The sequence below is a fragment of the Meleagris gallopavo genome, chromosome 10 (genome assembly GCF_905368555.1).
Source record: "Meleagris gallopavo chromosome 10, MGAL_WU_HG_1.1, whole genome shotgun sequence".
Classification (NCBI taxonomy): Eukaryota; Metazoa; Chordata; class Aves; order Galliformes; family Phasianidae; genus Meleagris; species Meleagris gallopavo.
This window is the reverse complement of record NC_139413.1, coordinates 1,899,234-1,916,098: the sequence shown is the minus strand read 5'-3', so window position 1 is coordinate 1,916,098 and position 16,865 is coordinate 1,899,234. Positions and strand designations below refer to the sequence as shown.

General features: G+C 40.7%; 1 protein-coding gene across 1 annotated transcript; it reads left to right on the top strand.

The window, feature by feature from the left end:
• The first annotated feature begins 4,223 nt into the window (after positions 1-4,223).
• Positions 4,224-5,525, top strand: LOC109369126 (uncharacterized). Its single transcript, XM_019618347.2, has 2 exons — positions 4,224-4,727; positions 5,157-5,525. Exons 1-2 carry the CDS (start codon positions 4,224-4,226, stop codon positions 5,523-5,525), a joined length of 873 nt encoding a protein of 290 aa, XP_019473892.2.
• The last annotated feature ends 11,340 nt before the right edge of the window (positions 5,526-16,865 follow it).

The window sequence follows — 16,865 nt, the reverse complement described above, 5'->3', positions numbered from 1 at the left end:
TTCCTTCAGCTTCATTATGGTTTTTAAGCTCACCTATGCACAACCACAAAAGTGACAATAGTTCAAGACCTGAAATTATTCTTTAATTATTGTATTCTTTGGCAGTGCAAAAGAGACATTATGGATGGGGAGATACATAAAAATATGTATAAAAATAATAAAAATCAGCATAGTAAATTAAAAATAATAAAAATACAAATACAAATGTTTGTATGCATATTCACACACGTGTATGTTTATATGTATATGAGTTGTGAGAAAATTAGGTCATTTTTGCATCAGAACAGAGATTATTTTTAAGATAGATAGAGAGTTTGACAATTGTTAACTACAATATTCACAAATATCTTTAACTGCCTGCTTAAATTAAACTTGATAGAAACCCAGTTCAGACATCACTTCAGCATTCCTGACTTATCTGTCAGTATAACAAAGTTAGTTTTCCTGTTGACTAGCACATGCCTTCCTCGAATCCTTTAGTCTTTTCATCAGTCTGCATAGAGTCAACAAATCACTCAATATTTTAAAATACCCTGCATGTGAGGGTACAGTTCAACAGCTATTTGAGTAATGAAATCATGGGAGTAGGCAGATGCAACCAGCACAGAAATAAATACAGAAAAGAAAAAAGAAAAAAAAAAAAAAGAGGTTCCTTAAAACATATGATTTGAAATAGATGTTCTTTTTTTCATTTCCATTTAAGAAAGTTTGAATAGAATGCTTATCCTTAAGAATGAACTGTCCAAAACAAATCACAATTTATATTGTGCCCCAAAGAGGGTACAGTTCAACAGCTATTTGAGTAATGAAATCATGGGAGTAGGCAGATGCAACCAGCACAGAAATAAATAAAGAAAAGAAAAAAGAAAAAAAAAAAAGGTTCTTTAAAACATATGATTTGAAATAGATGTTCTTTTTTTCATTTCCATTTAAGAAAGTTTGAATAGAATGCTTATCCTTTAGAATGAACTGTCCAAAACAAATCACAATTTATATTGTGCCCCAAAAAACCTATCAAGGTGCTGTGAGAATTTGATATAAATTTCAAGTCTGCAATTTCACAAGTGAAACAAAACTCCAAAATCTTGGTCTGGCAGGAAACCATCTGGTAAGCCTTGAAGCACAGGAGTATAAGCATGCCATAAATACGATGATTTGCTCTGATAAGCAATAGATTTGAGAATCAGCAGAGCACTTGCAAAAGTGATGAGCATGCAGTGATTGATGAGGATGTGTACTTAGAGTGTGCTAATGAACAATAATCCATCAGTGTAAACATGTAATTTTGCAGTAATTACTTGTACATTAACATTTGATTTCATATCTCGTCAACCTCAAGAGGAAACATATAGCTGAAGAGAATTTCATTTGGACGACTTCTAAGTAGAAAAAAAATCCTAAGTATTAAAAGAGCATAACAGGACACATTATTTCCCCCTTTTCAACAGAATCACAAAATTGTAGGTGTTGTCCATTCATCACCTAGTCCAACTCCCTGCTAAATCAGGTTCGCTACAGTGGGTTGCTCAGGAAAACATCCAGATGGGTCTTTAATAGATGCAGAGAAGGAGATTCCGCAATGTTCTTTGGGCAACCTGTTCCTGTGCTCTGTCACTCACAGTAAAAAAGTTCTTCCTCCTGAAAAACACACTCTCCAACTTGCTAGGAGCTGTTCTGCTGACGGCTGAGGTAGTAGACTGGATTACTGGTGGGAGAGCTTGAACTGTGTCTGACTTTGCTAAGGAAAAAAGTTCAGCAATAGCATTCAGTTTAACCTCCGAAAATGCTAAGTCCTTAATAGCATCTGCAAAGCACAAGAGACAGAAGACAAAGGCCATCTAAAGCTGGTACATGCAGAAAATGTGAAGATGGATTTTTACTCTAAAACTCTTAATTCCTGGGCAATAATGATAGAAGTAACTAATAGAAGGGATTACAGACGCTGATAATTGGCTTCTGTGTGAGTACATCATGAATACTGTAAAAAAGATATGAAAAACCAAATATGGGGCAGAATCCTCCTGTGCATTTCATAACAAAAAAAAAAAAAAAGAGACTCAAAAATAGAGCATATCTTCAGATACAGCCCCAACACCAATGAGAGGAGAAGAAACAATTCCCTTAACCTGAATGATTTGAATGGTATGAATTAACAGTTCCAGGCTGAATATTTAAACAATATAATTGATGATATTATTGCCAAATTCACCATCATTAATTGTTGAACATAAATTTTACAAATTGCATTAAATGTACTTTTTACTTGCCTATATTTGTTTAATGCCATGGAGAACATTTCTCAAGACTAACATAACTCAAGAGGCAGTTATTAAATACACTTCTGCAGTGTTATCAGGTGAAGAATCAGTAACTAAGGATTATAATCAATTTTAATAAGGCTTTGTAACAGTATTTTTCTAAGTATGAAATTACAGTGATACAAATTTCTTTTTTTTCCTTTCTTTAAGTAAAAAGAGCTTTAGGAAAAAAATGGAAAAAAGAAAAAGGAAAAAAGAAAAAGAAAAAGAAGAAAACCATGGATGTAACTATTGTATAGAGCATATACTGTATATAGTGTATACCATTTATAAGGGTGACAGAGATAGAAGAAGGAGGAATGGTTTTAAACTGAGACAGAGGAGGTTTATGTTAGATATTAGGAGGAAGTTTTTCACCCAGAGGATGGTGATGCACTGGAACAGGCTGCCCAAGGAGGCTGTGGATGCCTCATCCCTGCAGGCATTCAAGGCCAGGCTGGATGTGGCTCTGGGCAGCCTGGGCTGCTGGTTGGCGACCTGCACACAGCAGGGGGTTGGAACTGGATGAGTATTGTGCTCCTTTGCAACCCAGGCCATTCTATGATTCTGTGATTCTATAGAATATTGTTTTTTTCTGAATTTTGGAATCGTTTTGCAAATATTATTGCACTTCATAGAATCCCAAGTTTTGGAGACAAATATTACTTTGCATCATATATGGTTCCTTGAACAAGGAACATTAGCCACAATTTTACTGATTGTGGATGATGTATATTCCTGTAAACTTGTTATAAGCTATTTGGAGTAAATATTCTATATAGCCAGAAAATCATTTCCTGGAGTGGATTTCAAAGAAATATGGTTAAAAATGTGATGCATAGTCTATCAGTTTGTTGAATTTGTCTTCCATGGTACATTTCCCAAGAACTATGAAACATCTTCTTTGCTAGCGCAAAACAAACAAACAAAAAAAAAGTTTGACAGAAGAGGGAAAGATGACAAAGGAAAAAATAACTAGAAGTAGTTTCTTACTCTTCAATGTGCAGTACTCTAAAGAAGAGAAAATTATTAGGTTTCTTGGGTAGCTCTAGGAGTGTCTAGGAAAAAAGATGTCTAACACTAATCTGTATTTCAGTGCCCTGTGCACAGCATTTTAAAGGATTTTTTTAAAGTAATTTCAGAGAAGTAAGATTATAACTTAATGTTACTCATATCAAAAAGTTTATTATGTATTAAAATTAATTTGACTTAACAATACTGTTAAGTAAACTAAAAAAGAGCTTATAAACGCCAAGGAATAACAACTGAGTTGCACATCTGAGACTATTCTTCAGTAGGCAGCATTTTTATTAGCGAAATATATATTACTTAAAAACATTTTTAACATTTCCATTGGCAGTCTTAGGAGAAGAAAGGAAAATACTACTAATCAAGCTGAGAACACTGCAAAAGAAAGAGTCCTGAACCCCAGAGATGAACCCAAGAAGTTACAGAAATGGTCAGAAATAGTACCAAAGCAGCATATGGAACAAGGTTATATGAACAGATAATAATTCATTGATGTCAAAGTTCAGAGATGAAAGATCCCGATGAGGAATGTATTTTAAGAGTAAATAATTGGTCTCCAGAGATGGTTGGTTCTTATATAATGGTGGTAGTTACAAGGGCTGCTCTGAACATCATGTCCATGAGAGGTGGCAGCAGATGGGCAGTGTGGCAGAATGGCATGTGACATTTCCTTGAATAACATGTACCTGGCTGCCCCATTTTGCCAGCAAACGTCCTCTGCCCTGTGATGCGGCTGTGACGCAGTGGAACGTCCCCATGGTGACGTTTGTGAAGGTCCCACTGTCCGCAGCACGGGTGCCATTGCGCTTCCTGCTGCTGCTGGCAGGACAAGCCTTGTTGGCTGCGGGAACCGTCGTGGACAGGAATTTCTGCCCAGGTGAAAAATTCACCATTCCAATGGAGACACCTTCCTTAGAAACATCGGGTGTTTCTCTTCCAAACACCCAGTCGGCAGTCTCGGCATCTGCTGCCCACCGACTCCGTGGTAAAAGAGCAGCTGCGGATGCTGCCCTTGGACCTCTCCAAGAGGAGAAGACTTCTCCATTTTCTCCTGGGGAAGTCTGTGCCAAAAGAAGATGCTGTGGTCCCTCTGAGAAATGCTCCGGCAAAGCCCACGACATGTCATCCTGCTCCTTTCTCAACCATCTCCGGAAAGTTGTTGAGAGTGATGGCTTCCAGTCCATTTGGTGGGGCGATGACGGAGACTTCATTGTGATTGAGGAGCCATTCTTCACAACAGAAGTACTGGCCAGAGGAGGAGTTTTTGATGTTGGCAACATGAAAGATTTTGTTCGTCTCCTTCATCACCATGGCTTCTACATCGTGGATGCAGATTTGCCAACATCTGCCTCCTGTGCTCGGTTCCTAGCAGAGGGAGTATCAATCTCTACTCCTAGCGAGGTACGTAGCCCCTCTACCTGTGAGACAGCTCTTGGCACAGTGGCACTGGTGGCCAGTCAGTCCAAAGAGAGCTGGCTGACAGCTGGTGATACTTGGGTACTTGTGCTTCTGAGAATCCTACATTACTCTGCGGCTGGCAAATGAGAGAAATGCAAGCAAGGGTGGTTGTTAGAAGGGCTGCTCTGAACGCAGTGCCTCCTCTTTGGCGTTGGCCCATGAGAGATGGCAGCAGACAGGCAGTGTGACAGAATAGCATGTGACATGGCTGTGAGTATGAAACAAAGGTGTGGAACTGAATTCTTTCATGTGGAAATGGCCCCTGAGAGTCCACTCCGACAGTCTCTTGAGATTTCAATTCTTATGTCTTGTATCTTTGTTTTCCCGATCTTGAAATGGTGCTGACTAACTCTTCCTCTCTGCATTTTGCAGTTACTCTGCTACTATCACCCCTATTTCAAGAGAGATCATCTCCAGTGCCAGAGAAGATTCAAGCGGAGTGTTGGTGCTAGAAGGAGAAGACCAGCTGCCTCCTCGCAGGCCCTGGCTTGGAAGGAGGGCCAGCAGAGCAGCAGCCTGCAGTCAGAGATGCAGTCAGGCGCTGCTGCGTGGGCGGGCAGTGAGCTCCCTGTCAGCAGCTGCAGTGCCGCTCCTGCTGCTCCTGCTGCTGCAGATCACAGCGCACGTCCAGTCCCAAGCGGTCCTTTTCCACCGGGGCTGGGACCCGATTGCGGAGCTGCAGGTGATGGAGTTGCACGTGTCTACAACTTGCGCTCCAGGAAGCACTGCAGACGGGAGTAGTGCCACGTAGATAGTGTAGAGTCGTTTAAAAAATAAATGTTTAGAATGCTTATCCCTTGTCCCGTCCTGTTTCTTCAGTCTGACTGAAGGTTACTCTTCCTACGCCCAAAAGTGGGGGGTGCCTTCAGGGAGCCTTCATTTCCCCCATCCCTGCCCGTGGGTTTTGGCAAAGGTGCCAAACGCGAAGCAGGCAATGTGCGAAGCAAGCCTGGTCCACGGAATGATGGGAGCACGGGGCGTGCAGGTGTGCAGCTGGAGCAACGCAAAGCGCCTGGTCCCTCTGCCTGCCTGTCCTCCGTGGGTGGGTGGATGCCGTGGTGGCACAGGGACAAGAGCTGTGCCATCCTCGCTGTGTACTTCTGACCCACGTGTAGTTTGAGGAAGTAGTGCAGCTTCAACCGGTTCAGTTTCTAGGATGGCTCCTAGGATGTGGCTCCTTGGGCCAAGCAGCAGGCTCCTTGGGTTACCCTTGAGGTACCCCTCATCTTTCCCATTCTTCGTGCTCAAAGACTTCTGCACTTTTAGGAATAAAACAAATCAGCCCTTTATTCACTAGTGTGACTGGTATATGCCCCAGTACAAATGGAAGAGTGGATGCAGGCTCCTTTGATGGCTCCCTCTAGCCTAGAGAAAACCCTTCCAACCCCTACAAATCTGTAATTCTGTGATTTTGTGATTCTGTGAAATTTAATAAAGAAAAAGGAGAAAGACCATATCCAACTGTTCTCCGTGGAAATATAAATATGTTCAGTAGATAATAATCAATTTGAATACAAGACCAGCATTCCTGGTCAACAAAAAGCATCCCAGGTTGTTGGAGGATGCTGATGTGATTCCCATCTACTAGAAGGAGCATCCAGGAAGCTACAGGCTTGTGACCTCTTTGCCAGATAAAGTTATGGAACAGATCATCTTGAGGGAGATCACATGGCATAGAATCATAGAATGGCCAGGGCTGAAAAGGATGACGAGGATCACTGAGTTTCAACACCCCCACTATGTGCAGGGTCACCAACCAGCAGACCAGGCTGCCCAGAGCTACATCCAGCCAGGCCTTGAATGCCTCCAGGGATGGGGCACGTGCAGTTGTTGTGGTTTCGTGATATTTTTGTTGTCAGTATTCCACATCAGAACATCATGTGGAGTTAACGAGTTAATTTTCCGGTTCCAGTTACTGCTGTGGACTCCTTGAGTATTCTGATTGGGAGGGGAAGGGGCGGCATCCCCGGAGGACTTGGCGGGAAGAGGAAGTGGGGGAGCTGCGGACAGGACGCGGAGCGGCTGCCTCTCTCCCCGTCTGGCCCGGCTCAGCCGTCTCAGCTCGCCGCGGAGAAAGCACGTGCTTTCCCTCGCACTGTTATGGTTTGACTCTCGTTTTTGATACTCTTGTCTCTCTCGTTTTGTTTGATTTAGTTAGATTCAGTAAATTACCCTCCTCAGATCGTTGCCGTTGTGTTTTCTCTTTGTTAAACTACCGCCTAGCTCTCTGCCCTTCCCCCTCTCCCGGAGCGCACGTGGCCCGGGGCCGGCCGGGTCGCGGCAAACCGTTCATACCCCCTATTTTTTCTTTTTTTTTTCTTCTTCCCGGGATCTGTGCCCCCCCATCACGGACTTATTTCTAAGGATAACCCGTGATAGCGGTTCAACCAGGGAATCAGACACAGCCAGCATATGTTCATGAAAGGTAGGTCCTGTTTTACCAACCTGATCTCCTTCTATGATCAAATGACCCACCTGGTGGATGAGGGAAAGGCTGTTGATGTAATCTGCCTCGACTTCAGCAAAGCCTTTGATATTGCCTCCCACAGTATTCTTTTGCAGAAGCTGGAAGCCTGTGGCTTGGAATCTCTTTTTTGGATAAAGAGCTAGCTGGAGCACTAGACCAAAAGAGTGGTGGTGAATGGACTGAAATCCAGCTGGCAACCAGTCATGAGTGGTGATCCCCAGGGGTTGGTAGTGGGGCCTATCCTGTTCAATATCTTTATTGATGATCTGATGATCTATTTGAGTGCACCCTCAGTAAAATTGCAGATGATACCAAGTTGGGAGGAAATACCGATCTGCCTGGGAGTGGGATGGTCCTACATAGGGATCTGTACAGGCTGGATTAATGGGCTGAGGCCAGTGGGATGAAGTTCAACACATCAAGTGTCAGGTCCTACTCTTTTGCCACAACAACACCAGGCAATGCTGTGGGCAGAGAAGCTGGAGGATTGTATGGAAAAAAATGAGTGGGGATGTTGGTCAATAGTAGGCTGAACATGAGCCAGCAGTGTTCTCAGGTAATCAAGAAGGCCAATGGCTTCCTGGCTTGTATCAGAAATAGCAGCAGGACTAGGGAGGTGATTGCTCTTCCATAATCAGCTCTGGTGAGGCTGCACCTCTAGTACTGTGTTCAGGTTTGGGTCCCTCACTACAAGAAAGACACAAGGCCCTGGTGCGTGTTCAGAGACAGGCAACAAAGTTAGTAAGGAGTCTGGAGCACAACTCATAAGAGGAGTGGCAGAGGGACCTGGGATTATTTAGTCTGGAGAAAAGGAGGCTCAGCAGATACCTTTTCACTCTCTACAACTACCACGGGAGTCAGCCTCTTCTCTGACATAACAAGCAATAGAACAAGAGGTAACGGCCTCAAGTTGCACCAGGTGTGTGCCAAGTTGGATGTTAGGAAGAATTTGTTCTCTGAAACAGTGATCAGGCCCTGGAACAGGCTGCCCAGAAAGTAGTTGACTCACCATCCCTGGAGGTGTTCAAGAAACTTTAGACATGGTTTAGTGGAAAAAAGGTGGTAGATGCACCATTGGACTAGATGATCTTGGAGGTCTTCTCCAATCTACAAAGGTTTCTGTGATTCTATGATTAAAATGTCTTTTTAACATTCAGCTTCATAAAAGCAATTACGAAATTAGAATAATTAAGACAAAAACAAGACACTTAAATATCATTTAAATGTCACATGTTCAAAAAGACATATTCCCTTGAAACACTTTGTTCCCATTCCATGCTATAACATTAAAATGAAATGCTTCAGTACTGACAAGAAGATTGTGTGTAGCAGTGATCTGGAAGTAAAAGAGCACTATATAAAGAAAATATATTGTGCACATGAGAGGAAAAAGTGCTAGGTGAAATGATAAAGGAAAGTTGACAACAAAATAAAAATTACAATAAGGAGATCATCTAGACATGGTCTAGATCCTAAGAGACAGCTGGCTACTCTACACAGATATAGTTGTATATGCTAAATCAAAGCCCAACTGAAGCTTTCTAAAAGTTTTCAGCATGTTGACAGTAGCAGGTATGGAGAAATCCAAATGGCTAGACCAACCAACAGAAAAAAACACATCCTAAAAAGAGCAGATAGGATTTATACTTAATTTGATTATTTATTGTATTTATGAGTACACAGTAATAGGTAGTCACAGAAGAGTACTGCTTAAAAATTTTGACTAATTTTCAGTAATGACTTGACCTTAAATCCCTGAGAAAATGTTCATTTATAGATTGGATTTTTCTATCTTAATTTAAAAGCAGTTTTGATCATTTTAGAAAGTTAATTTAAACATTAAGTGACCCCTGAAATTAATATTTAGGAAGTAATAATTTGAATTCATTACTGTGCTTTATTAATTATATTTCAGTCCTAAAAACAATCGTATTTCAGTTTGAAAAATAAACATACATCAGTCTTCTTTTGATGAAATTTCTGGATAAAATCTCTAACTCATATTCTACCAACACACACACACTTAAAAGTAGGATTTTCAAAGAACGATTTCCCATTTATCGTTCTTTAAAAGAAAGTGTTTTTGCATTATGCCAAATGATGTAGTGAACAGGCATGACAGATCTTCTTTGTGACAAGTATCTTTCTATTCAAAATCTAATAAACTATCACAACATAAAATATTTTTCAAATATAATTGATAGTTTTAATCCCTGTTTTTGTAATTAGATTCTGTCTGAGTTTTATATTATTTTTATACGTAGTTGTAGTGAGACATTAGAAAGATCTAAGCTGGAAGTCCGTAAGGGATTTATTTTGTTTACAGTGTGTAATGAATGATTGATGTAGTGCTAGCAAGATATACAGAAAGGAAAAGTATGTTTTCATTTTTAAATACATGATTTATATAAAATGTGCCTTTTGTTCACTTCTTCTCAGTATTGCAAAGAGATATTTATTGTGTTTCTGCCAGTCATTTTCTTTAAGCAGATTTGTACATGCTGCTGCAAATTGCACAGTACATAGATTTAGAATTTGTACCCAATAAACAGGATTTAATGGAGCCACAGAATCATAGAATGGCCTCGGTTGACCCAGACCATTCTCAACCTTAAAAATCATTTAGTTCCAATCTCCCCACAGTGGGCACCATTGTCATCCACAAGATCAGACTGCACGCAGCAGCATCCAACCTCATCTTGAACACATCCAGAGATGGTGCATCCACAGCCTTACTGAGCAAACTTTTCTTGTGCCTCACCACCTGCCGAGTAAAAAAATTCTTCCTAACATAATCTACATCTCTTATTTTTTTTAGCTTGAAGTCATTTCCCCTTGTCTTGTTACTATCAGACCATGTAAAAAGTCAGTCCCCCTTTTGCTTGTAAGCTCCTTTCAAGTACTGGAAGGCCACAACAATGAGATTTTCTTGGAGCCTTCTCTTCTACAAGCTGAACAAGCCCAGCTCCCTCAACCTTTCTTCATGGGAGAATTTCTCCAATCCTCTGATCATCTTTGTGTTCCTCCACTGGACCTGTTCCAACATCTCCATGTCTTTCTTGTGCCGGGGCCTCCAACCCTGGGTGCAATACTCCAGATTACAGCCCCAAAGGATTACAGGTGGGGGAGACAAGCACTTCTCTCTCTGTTGGCCACCCCTTCATTGATGCAGCCCAGGATACGGGGCTGCAGGGCTGCAAGTGCACTCTGCTGTCTCATGTCCAGCATTTCATCTACCAGGACACTCAAGTCTTTCTCTGCAGGTCTGTACACACTCATCACTGGCTCCACATGAGTATAGTTCCACTGGCCACAATGCTCTGGCTGCAACTGTCCAACAAACACCTCACCCACTGAATAGCCCATTTCTCCAATGTAGAGATAAGGATGTGGTGCAGGACCATGCCAAAGGCCTTGCACAAGTCCAGGTAGATGACATCACTTGCCTTGCCTTTGTCCACCAGTGCCATTGCTCCATCATAGAAGGCTGCCAGATTGGTCAGGCACAATCTGCCCTTGATGAAACCATGCTGGCTGTCTCAGATCTTCTCCTTGTTTCACACATGTTTTGACATGTCATCCAAGAGGATCTGCTCCAGGATCTTCCCAGCCACAGAGTTGAGGTTCAATGGCCTGTAGTTCGCCATGTCTTTCTTTCTCCTTTTCTTAAAAATGGAAACTATTGTTGCTTTTTTTTCCAATCACTCAGGACCTTGCCTGACAGCTACAGCTTTTCAGATATGAAGGAGAGCTACTCAGCAGCTACATCAGCCTGTTCCTTCAGGACCTGGGACTTGTACAGATTCAGCCTCATGAGGTGGTCTTAGACTTGCTCTGCTGTTAAAATGAGGATTTCATTCCCCCAATCTCTGACTAGAGGTTCATGGACATGAGAGGCACGGGAAGCCTGATTGGCAATGAAGACTGAGGCAAAGAACTCGCTGAGTACTTCAGCATTCTCCATGTCTGTTGAAGCCAGTTCTCCTTCCTCATTTAGCATAGGGGACACAATCTGACTGATGATGACGAACAAGTTTTCATTCTCCTTTTCTATTTTAAACTTGATCTCTTCACTTTTTTGGCCTGCAGCAAATTAACTGGGGAGTTCTTCTACCTTGTGACATCTGAGAATTTTTCATGTCATTCCTTCTATATTTTTAGCACTTCTTTGTGTTTGGCTTAACTTTAAGCTGTTTTGTCCTTTGTTTTCTTAATTCCTCTTAAAAACCACAGCCTACTCAGTGGTGAACATTAGCAATTTATACAGTCCAATTGACGCTGCCTCTGAAACTGCAGGAAACTGAGCTACATCTATGGCTTACATGGGATCTAATGAGGATCATTGCAAGTGTATAATACTGTTATCCTAGTATTCCACATTACTGTGCAAATATTAATAAATGAATCTTTGTGACATTTAAACGTCCTACAGACAGTTGTTGGTTCAGGAATCCTCAAGCAAATGAGTAATCTCAGATTGTAATCTTGCATAGTTCTAATTATAAAATATCTTTATTATTTTCTGTAATATTTTATGATATAATCGTATTTGGGAAATGACTGTATTGAGAGCATGACATTTACTGAAGTGAATAAGCTTTTAATATGTGAAGTCATTCCACTGAGGTTACTGTGCAAAACAGAAACTTTAAGATGGAAATGAAGCAGAGACCAGTTAATTTCTTTAATATGCTATCAACCTATTTTATTTCATTTTATTAGTTCATTATATTCTATTAATATAGGAACTTTCCATATCATTTGTACTGAGATACTTGGGGCAGCCAGGATCAGCACAGCAGGTCTATTTTTATCAACATGTACATGCTGCACATTAGCCATGTTTTTGCAGTTCTGATCTTCTTGGCACTAATGTAGTGGGAGAAGTTATAAAGTTACAGTTAGTCCAGGAAATATTTTAAAGTAAAACCAATCTAGAACAAAATGAAGTCATCATAAAAGAAAAAAAAAAATCCATTAAAATGACATACAGTGTTGTGATTTAGCCCATCAGACAGTTCAGCACCACACAGTTGTCACTCCCTGACCTCTCCCAATGGGATGGAGGAGAGAATTGAAAAAAAATCAACAAAGTAGAACTCATGGGTTTAGATAAAAACTGTTTAGTAAGACAGAAAAGGAAGAGAAATAAAAATGATAGCAGTGATAATAATACATCTATATTATGAATAATATGAATTAATTATCTAATATAAGTAAATATATGTTTACAAAACAAGTGGTGCACGACACAGTTGCCTACCACTCTCCAACACATGTCCAACATGTCTCTGAACAACGACTTCCCCCAGCCAACTCCCCAATATTTTATGGCTTTTGCATGATGACATGTGGTATGAAATATGCCTGCGGCCAGTTTAGGGCAGCTGTCCTGGGTCTGTACCGTCCTGAGACTGTACCCTCTCAGCTTCTTGTGTACTCCCCTCACCCCCAACCTCACTGGCAGGACAGTGCAAGAATTTGAGAAACTGAAACATCTTTGGTTCTACACAGAACTGTTTGGCAACAACTGAAACACTGGTATGCTGTCATTATTGTTTTTCTCCTAAATCCAGAACATAGCATCATACCAGACATTACGTAGAGAAAATCAACTCTGTCCCAGATAAAACCAGGGTAACATCCACCTCTTATTCCATATCATTTACACAGCACATAGGTCCCATATCTTCTCCAGCATCCCAATCACTTATCATCATCTGTCCTGCCTTCTGATATATACACATTGCTATCATTCCTGTAATCTATGGGCTGTCCCTCTAAATTGTGTGTGCAGTTCACTTAGTCCGTGTTTTGGGCTCCAACATTTTAACAGTCTTGTTATAGAGGGGACTGATACAGGCACAGGCTAGTTTGCTGCTTGAACTACAGTGCCTGTCATGGGAATTGGAGTAACCACAGGGTCTATTGCAGGGGTCGGACTAGTCATAGGGCATGCTGATCAGAGCACTGCTTGGCCCATTGCAGGGTGGGAATGACCATAATGTCATTTTTTGCAGGGGCTGGAGCAACTGCAAGGCCTGTTGTGAAGTTGGAGCAATTTCTGGGTCAGTTGTATCCCCAGTTAGAGAGGGCCTGTTGATCACCAATTCTGGAGAACTATTTGATGAAATCAGGATTGGTGACCTCCTAGGCTGTAAGTGACCATACAGTGGTGGAGTTCACACTCTTGAGGAATACTGGACAGGCAAACAGTAAAATTGTTTAGCTTAAATTTAGAAAAGTAACTTCCAGCTCTTCAGGAAGTTGATAAAAAACCCACCTGGGTAGCTTTCCTCTACAACAAGGAAGCAGAGCGGTGCTGGCAGATTTTTAAGGAAGCTTTCCTTATGGCGCAAGAGCTCTCCATTCCCAGGTGCAGGAAGTTAGAAAAGAAAGATAAGAAACTGGAATGCTAAACTGGGACCTTCTGGTCAAACTGGAGAGCAAAAAGAAAATGCACAGGCTGTGGAAGCAGGGACAGGTTATGTGGGAGAAGTATGGGATGCTGGAACTGGACTTGACAAGGGGTGCAAAAAAAAGATAACAAAGGCTTCTATAGGAACATCAAAAAGAAAACCAAAGTCCAGGAGGATGTACACTCCCTAGTGAGAAATACAGGCAGGCTAGTAGCAGCATATAAGGAGAAGACTGAGATACTCTGCAGCTTCTTTGCCTCAGTCTTCACAAGTGACTGCCCTCCACATAGTGGATGGTTTGGAGCATGGGGACTGGTGGAGCAATGACCTTCCCACTGTAAGCAAAGATCAGGTTCACAACCACCTGAGGAGCCTGGACCTCCATAAATCTAAGGGTCCTGATGAGATACATCCCAGGGTCCTGGGGGAATTAGCTGATGCAGTTGCCAAGGCACTCTCAATGATATTTGAAAAGTCGTGGCAGCCAGATGAGGACTCTATTGACTGGTAGAAAGGCAATAGTGCACCCATATTTCAGAAGGGTAGAAAGTATTACCCAGGGAAATACTGACCTGTCAGTTTCACCACACTGCCAAGAAATATGAGACCTCACATGGAGCGCTGCATCCAGATGTGGAGTCCTCAGTACAGATTTGGAATCTAGCAAGAAGTAGTCAGAAACTTAGTCTGAGGGCAGTAATCAGGTAGAATGTGTGTTTGTGAATCAGCTTGTATGTGTGTATGTATGTGTGTGTATATGAATACATAAATACAGTAATACTGGCACAAGCAAATACTACACATGCATGGGAGTATCTGTATGAAGTTACCTCTTGTTCCATTTTTGTCATTAAATATTCGTATTTAACAGGTAGGAAGATTTTAGACTAGCAATAGACAACTAAATTTCATAACATTCAGCATGATTTTTTAAAATGACACTTAGTTTGATTGTTTCATACCATAAGGGTCTAAAATTCATCTTGAACCAAATGTCCTTAACTCTGTGAAGCATTGCTCAGCAACAACTTAAACAATGATGTATCCTTGTCATTGTTTTTCTCCTAAAGCCAAAATGCAGCATCCTGCCAGACACTATGAAGGGAAAATATTTTCTTATCTTCGTTAGACGTATGAGAGAAAAAAATAACAAAATCTGTATGCTGGGTTCAGCTGACAGTTTCCTTCAAATAGTAAGAACTGACTGAATAGAGACTAATGAAGATGGAAGATCCTGCTAATGAAGAAATATTAATTTTTAATGTTATTGTTTAGAATTTCAAGGAACTCTAGGACATTAATGAGATAGCTGAGATAAACTGGTAGAAATGATTATAAATACTTAACTATAGTTTTGTTTTCAGTATAATGAGCACTTTATAAGTCTGAAGAAAACCTAACCATCTAAGGTTTCTGTACTTAGTTAAGAAATACCAATAGAAAATAACATGCTTTAAAAATACAGATTTTCTCTTCTATGACTATTCTGCTTAATAACAAGCATTTAATAGATAAAATGTACAAATAACAGAATTCACCCGGTTAAAGATTTACAGTTGAAGTTCTCAAATTAGAACAACTATGAAAATAATTCTGGGTGATTTCTCATTCTGAGGTATATATCAATATACCAATAACTAATATTAAATATTAATTGGTCAATAATATTAAATGGAATCTATTGAGTAGGTCTCAAATCTTGGAAGTAGTAAGCATCCCAGACTTCATGACTCAAATACTGTACACTCAAGGGATTCTGCACAGTGGCTTTCAGTAGACCAAAATTACTTAAGTTGGAAAAAGGACCTTAATGTGAATGAACAAGGCCAATTGTTTCTTAGCAATTTAATAACACAGTAAAAATTGATCGTTTTATTACTACTTGAACCAATCCCTGTCCAAGGGGAAATATTCATATACCTGGTGGCTTTAAAGATTCTTAGAGAGAAATACTATTTCAAATTATAAGACTTAGCAGGGAGGGGTGGGGAGGGGGGAGGAAAGAAAGGAAAGCAGATCAGACTATTTCTAATAATAAACAATTGTCTAAAGTATTCTGCATTACTGGCTTCAGAATATGGTATTTCAGAAGGCTGATAAGATAGGTATGCTGAGGAAGAAGGGGATTATAATTCGAAGTGTGAATTACAAAAACATTTAAACACAAAATACTAAAGTGCAAATTCTGTATTATGCAGATCTCGTATACTGTAGCCTGAAAAATGTAAAATCTCCCCCAAAAGATAAAAATACTTTATTGGCTTCAACCAGCTGCTTAGTTAGAGAGCCACAGGAATGAGTGCATAATTCAGTTTGCATGGTAAGTAATACTTCTATTATTTATACCACTCTTAGTCACTTCTACTGTTTCAATTTAAAAAGAAAACACATTTCAACATGGTATATTATTTAGCCAGAACCCAATTACCTACGAGAGTAACAGCTTAATTAGACATTACATATTTGAAAATTTCAGAAGTGAAAAGTTCTTTGCAATTAAGAGAAATCCTTTTATCAACATTATATAGGGAAAGCTTGATTTGGAAACTGCAAATTGGTGTAATCAGAGATGTATTAAGGTTGGAAAAGACCACTAGTATCTAACTGTCAGCTCATCATCACCATGCCTACTAAACCCCGTCCTTCAGTGCCACATCTCCAGGGTCGGCCACAGTACCACTTTCTTGGGCCGCCTGTTCCAATGCCTCAGTACTCTTTATGAGGATAAATTTTTCCTAATATCCAGCCTGAAGCTCCCTAGTGCAACTTAAGGCCATTATCTCTCGCCCTATTACTCGTTACCTGGGAGAAGAGGCTGATCTCTCCCTCTCTCTACAACCTCCTTTCAGGCAGACAAGGCCTCCCCTGAGCCTCCTCTTCTCGAGACTAAACAATCCCAGTTCTCTCAACACTCCCCATAAGACTTGTGCTTCAGACTCTGCACAGCTTTGCTGCCATTCTCTGGACACGCTCCAGGGGCTCATCTTTCTTGTAGTGAGGAGCCTAAAACTGAATGCAGCACTTGGTCACTAACTGGATTTAAGTCCATTCACCACCACTCTCTGGGCCTGGCCATCCAACCAGTTTTTAAACAATGAAGAATATACCTCTCCAAACCATGGAGAGGAGCGTCTCTGGGAGAATGCTGTGGGAGACAGCATCAAAGGCTTTTTGAAAGTCCAGGTAGTTGTAAGT